We start from the raw sequence: 5090 nt of genomic DNA, 5'->3' as shown, positions 1-5090 counted from the left end.
CTTTGTCAACCTGTTTATACCTTTAACTTTTAAGTGTTTCTCCCATATACAGCATAGGTTCATTTTAAGAAATCTAGTCTTACAGTACTCTTTCAATTGCATTGTTTAATCTGTTCACATTTATAATTTTTAAGATTTATGTATTTGAAAGGCAGAATTACAGAGAGAGGGAGAGACAGGAGAAACAGAGTGCTCTTCCATCTGCTGGTTCACCCCTCAAATGGCCGCAATAGCCTGGGCTGGGCCAGGCTGAAGCCGGGAGCCAGGAGCTTCTTCCAGGTCTCCCACGTGGGTGCAGGGGCCCAAGGACTTGGGTCATCCTGCACTGCTTTCCCAGGTGCATCGGCGGGGAACTGGATTGGAAGTGGAGCGGCCAGGTCTCGAGCCAGCGCCTATACGGGATGCCGGTGCTGCAGGCAGTGGCTTTACCCACTCCGCCACGGCGGCGGCCCCTAGATCCCACTCTTGAAGGCCCTGGGTTTCAGGTGCTTGGACTAAGGCAGCTGTGAGTCCCTCCTGGGTTACACGGTAACGTGTGGGTGATTGTGTAAATCTGTGTCTGAGGCGAGGGTTCAGCATAGATCTTCCAGAGCCAGTTCCCAAAACGGACATGGAGACGTATGCTCCAACTTCAGCTCACCGAGCTCAACTGTTCCCCTTTATTGATGTCAATTTTGTCTATCGGATTTGGTCTTAATTCGCATTTCCCAAATTACTGGAGATACTGCGTTTCATGCTTGTTGCACACCTGGAAATATCCTGATGAAATGGCGGATAAGGTTTCTTGCCCACGTTCCTGCTGGGGCCTCTCTTTTTTCTTATGAAAGTGGCAGTGCACACTTTGACCCATCGCTGCTTCTAGCTGGGCTGGTGCATTGGAGTTTATCTGAGGCACCTTCAGGGGCACACAATGGAAGTCCCAGCTGCTTAACTTTCTGCGCAGGGAGCTTTCTGACATAGACTCTACTCCTGCTAACAACACCCTGGTTGTATGCTGTGTCCGTGAGAGTACAACCTACACCCGTCCTCAAGTACTTCTTTGTCCCGGGGGCTTCCAGCGGGAACTGAACGGCTCTGGGCCCTAGCTCCCTGGTGCCTGTGAAATCCAGGCCTCCACAAAGGGAGCCATGTAATTGACCCACGCTGGGCTCCAGGCCCCTGGGCCCGTGAAGGTCTCAGGCCTGTGTCCCTCTGCCTGATGAACCCAGGGATCAGAAGTTGGTCAAGGGCCCCACAGTGTGATCCTGGCCCCGACCAAGAGATAGAGTCAGGCTAAGGCTTCATCAGAGTCAGAGACCTGGGGTCTGGGGCCTGACTCCCACCCTCCCCCAGCACAGACTCAGCTGAGGCAGGTTGTATCAAATTCTCTCCTTTATTTCCGTCGCCCCCTGGGACAGGTTCAGAGGTGGGGTGTGCTGTGTCTTCCTGGTCTAGGCGGGCACCAGGCCCTGCTCCACGGACGGCGCCAGGGCGGTCTCCTCACGGACTTCTCCAGGTTTGGGAATGGCCTACAGAGACCAGGTTCTGGGGCTGGGGAATCTCCACACCACGCCAGACAGCCCCCAGGCATTCCCAGGACCCACCCAGCCCCCCCGCCCCATCCTCCCCGGCTCTGGGGCTCACCCCCTCTCCTGGAGCAGCCCCCTGCTCCTGCCCGCTCTGGGTCTCTGCAGGGACTTGACCGCCATGCTTTTCCAGCTCCTCCTTCAGCCTGGACAGGAAGGGGTGGGATGAGGGGAGAGCGAAGGAGGCACGGAGGAGACGGGGGATGTAAGGAGACCCAGACAAGGCAGAGAGCAGGGGGGACCGTCCCGTCCAGCGTCCCGGGGGCTGAGGCCGTGCACGGTGCCCCATGCCCACCTCTGCCGCCTCTGCCGCAGCTGCTGGCACTTCAGCTGCAGCTGCTGGTGACGCCGGGCACTGGCCTCCAGGAGCTCCTCGGCCTTGCTGTTCTCTTCCTGGAACAGCTGCCTGTGGGCCGGCAGGGAGGTCAGCACCAGCCAGTGCCACCTCCAGCCCCGGCCCCTCCACATCTTACACGGCTGTTGCGGCCTCCTGGCTGCGGAGAAAGAGTCCCTCGGGGACAGTGGCGGGCCCCTCGGCGCCACACAGGGAGCACAGCTGCCGCTTCACGTCCTGCAGCTTCACCCCGACCAGCTCCTCTGTGGCAGGAAACGTGCGTGAGCAGGTGGGGGCGGGCGAAGGCCACCCTCCTGCCCGTCTCACCTTCCTTGAGGAGCTGCTCCTTGCTGCTGTCCAGGGTGCAGAGCTCCCTCGCCAGTCGCTCCGGCCTCTGAGGATCAGACAGCAGGCCTGTGCACACCTGCGGCCTAGGTTCAGTCACCTCCCCCTGGGCCTCCCCTCCTACAACTCTGTCCCGCCATGCACACCAGCTGCGGTCCAGCCTCAGCGCCTGTACACTGGCCACCCCCTCTCCCAGTGTCCTCCACCTCAGCTACCACAGTGTGGTGGAGGAGGGGCTCACATGACTGACATGGCCCTGGGGTAAATTCTCCCAAGAGAAACCTGCAGATGGCACCATGGGGCTGCTGTCTCATCAGCCCAGCACCACACTGCTGCGCCTCCCTTTCCTGCTCCCTCTAGTGGCCTACTCACTCAACCCTTCTCTGCTTTCATTCTCTGGCTTCCTGTTTGGTGCCTGAGACCACCGGCTGCGTCGGTCCCCCCCATCTGCCTGCGCCCGTCACGGTCCCAGGTGTGTCCGTGGACATCCTCTTCATCAAACTGTGTTTCGTCAGCGAGAAGCAGACGCAGGCGTGCAGCGGGGACGGGTGGGCAGGACGGGCGGTGAGGTCGGTGGGTGGCCGTGAGGGGGCAAGGAAGTGAACTCAGGGTAGTGCTGACATTCGGACCCTCGGGGCGTGCTCAGGAGCTGGGCGTGGCTGGTAAGAGGAAGAGGCCCTGGTGCTGCTGAGAAGATGTGGGAGGCGGGGTGGACGCCCTGAGGGACTCACGTGGGACTCCCACAGGTCCTTGTGCTGGCCCATCAGCTCCTCCAACTGTTCCTCGAAATTCAACCTGGGGGCCAACCACACAGGCAGAAGGGTCCGTGGGCTGAGACCCCGCAGCTTGGCCAAGGCCAGGGGCATTCACGCACACACCTCAGGGGGCTTTGCTCATGCCCTCTGACACCCCAAGGCTCATCAACTCTTCCTCTAAGCCCCAGCCCTGAGGTTACCCCCACGCACAGCCGATCTCAGCGCCCCAGGCCTCGGGTGCTGGGGTTTACCTCAGCTGCCTCTGTTTGTTCTTCTCGTCCTCAATCTGGGAGGTCAGGACGAAAATTCTCTCCTTGTACTCCTGCAACAGGGTGTGCTTCCTGGAGAGACAAGGCACCCTCAGCTCGTCCTGACTCCCTGTGCTGAGGCCGCTCCAGCCCTGTCTGCCGAGGGCTCAGCGTCACAAGTGCACCTGCTCCATGAAGTGCTGCTGCGAGGTCAGGGAGACCCAGGAGCATGGTCAAGGGCTCGTGCACGCGCACACTCACATCATCTTTCTGCAAACTCCCAGTTTCAGTGTGCCCAGGTCTGGGGCGGGGGGGTCTGGTCACATGATATGAGCAAGCATTCAGAAGTCTGCTCAAAGAGTGGGCAATGGGGCAATGGTTTGTGGGATGGACAGGTAATGCATGAGTGGAAAGAGAACAGATGGGGTCAGGCACTGCGGCCTAACGGGTAAAGCCGCTCCTGCAGTGCCGGCATGCTGTATGGGTGCCAGTTCGAGTCCCAGCTGCTCTGCTTCTGATACAGCTCTCTGCTGTGGCCTGGGAAAGCAGTGGAAGATGGCCCAAGTGCTTGGGCCCCTGCACCCGTGTGGGTGACCTGGAGGAAGCTGAGGGGAGGCCCCCTTTGACCCCCACTGTACAGAGGGTCTCAACCTCACCTCCTTTGTACCTCTGCCCCCTCACAACGAGGCTCTCACCTCTGTGCCTCACTCTCCTTCTCCTGGCAGTGCAGCCGGAGGATCCTCAGGGTCTCTGTGGGGAGAACAGGGCCTGTGAGCTCGTCACGGCCCCAGGTCTGCGCAGAGAACAGGACCAGGTCACGTCAGGCCCACGGACACCTGATTGGACTGGTACACGCCACAGGAGGCTGAGGCAGGTGTCTGAAACCTCAGCTGCCAAAGGGAGAGGGGTTTCTCCCAGGCGTGAGAGGCAGAGCTGGAGACGGAGGGCCTGTAAATACCTTGCTTTTTGTTCAGGATCTCCTGCACACGTGCTTTCTCTCCATGCACTAGAAGACACAACAAATGCTCAGGCATCAGGAGGGACCCCACAGACCCCCAGGGATTGGGTGGCCTGCGTCACACGGGTCTGCCTCACCCCCCAGACCCCGCCCCTCTGGTGCCCACCCTCTCTGTAGGCACCAAACAACCCTGACATTTATTAAGGGTGGCTGGGGGGACTCCACGGGATGCCAGTGTCTCTCCTCCCACGTGAAATGGGGTGAGGACATGGAGCAGGAAGGGCATCTGACCAGGTGGGGACAGTGTGGAATCTTTAGGTAGGGGGATCAGGAAAAGCCTCCGAGAAGGGGACGGCTGAGTGACAACCCAGGCAGCAGAGGAATCTGTAGTATCTGGGAGTTGCAGGGCAGCCGGGCAAAGGCCCAGAAGCAAGAGTATGCTGGGGAGGTGTTCCCAGGACGCCCGCACCAGCAGAGGGGAGAGGGAGATACGGGCAGGGCCCGAGGCTGCAAAGGGGCAGGGCTCTTGGCCACGGCATAGATGCCGCAGTACTCGGGTGGGGTACGCTGGACACTGCAGAGGCCTCCGGCGACGCCCACGTCACATACACACATCCAGTTCCTTCTGCAGGGCTTCCCACACAGTCCGGGCTTCCCCCAGCTCCTCGCTGGCTTTCTTTTTGGCTTCAACAAAGAGCAGAAGGGAGACACTGTGTGAGTACGGCCGGGGCAGCACCACCCTCTTGCAAACATGAACACTGCACGCCTGTTTTCCAGCAAACATGGAGGGGCCTGAATCTTACAGAGGAGGTGACAAGGCTCCTGATAGCACTGTGGCAGGTGCGTGGGGAACGCTCTGGTATTAATTAGTGCTCTGCCGTTGTG

The 5090-nt window shown here is 59.8% G+C and overlaps 1 protein-coding gene across 9 annotated transcripts in view; it reads right to left on the bottom strand.

Moving 5' to 3' along the window:
- Positions 1-1355: 1355 nt before the first annotated feature.
- The window catches only part of SYCE1 (synaptonemal complex central element protein 1), a 5280-nt gene continuing 1545 nt past the window's right edge, over positions 1356-5090 (bottom strand). For 6 of the 9 annotated variants that reach the window (XM_089313770.1, XM_008270635.5, XM_089313767.1 and 3 more), the window contains 10 exons: positions 4815-4889; positions 4206-4253; positions 3943-3997; positions 3251-3340; positions 2976-3039; positions 2227-2293; positions 2039-2162; positions 1861-1971; positions 1624-1711; positions 1356-1508 (listed from right to left, as the gene is read on the bottom strand). In XM_089313770.1, the coding sequence (XP_089169896.1) occupies positions 1431-1508; positions 1624-1711; positions 1861-1971; positions 2039-2162; positions 2227-2293; positions 2976-3039; positions 3251-3340; positions 3943-3997; positions 4206-4253; positions 4815-4889 (800 nt within the window). In that variant the 3' untranslated portion in view covers positions 1356-1430. Of the gene's footprint in view, positions 1509-1623; positions 1712-1860; positions 1972-2038; positions 2163-2226; positions 2294-2616; positions 2746-2975; positions 3040-3250; positions 3341-3942; positions 3998-4205; positions 4254-4814; positions 4890-5090 lie in introns of those variants that run through there. The other 3 variants (XR_016221386.1, XR_016221387.1, XR_016221388.1) reach the window with 1 other exon arrangement.

Source organism: Oryctolagus cuniculus, chromosome 15, assembly GCF_051225735.1.
Source record: "Oryctolagus cuniculus isolate XC-2025 breed Fujian yellow rabbit chromosome 15, ASM5122573v1, whole genome shotgun sequence".
In the NCBI taxonomy this organism is placed as follows: domain Eukaryota; kingdom Metazoa; phylum Chordata; class Mammalia; order Lagomorpha; family Leporidae; genus Oryctolagus; species Oryctolagus cuniculus.
This window is presented reverse-complemented; position numbering and strand designations above follow the sequence as displayed.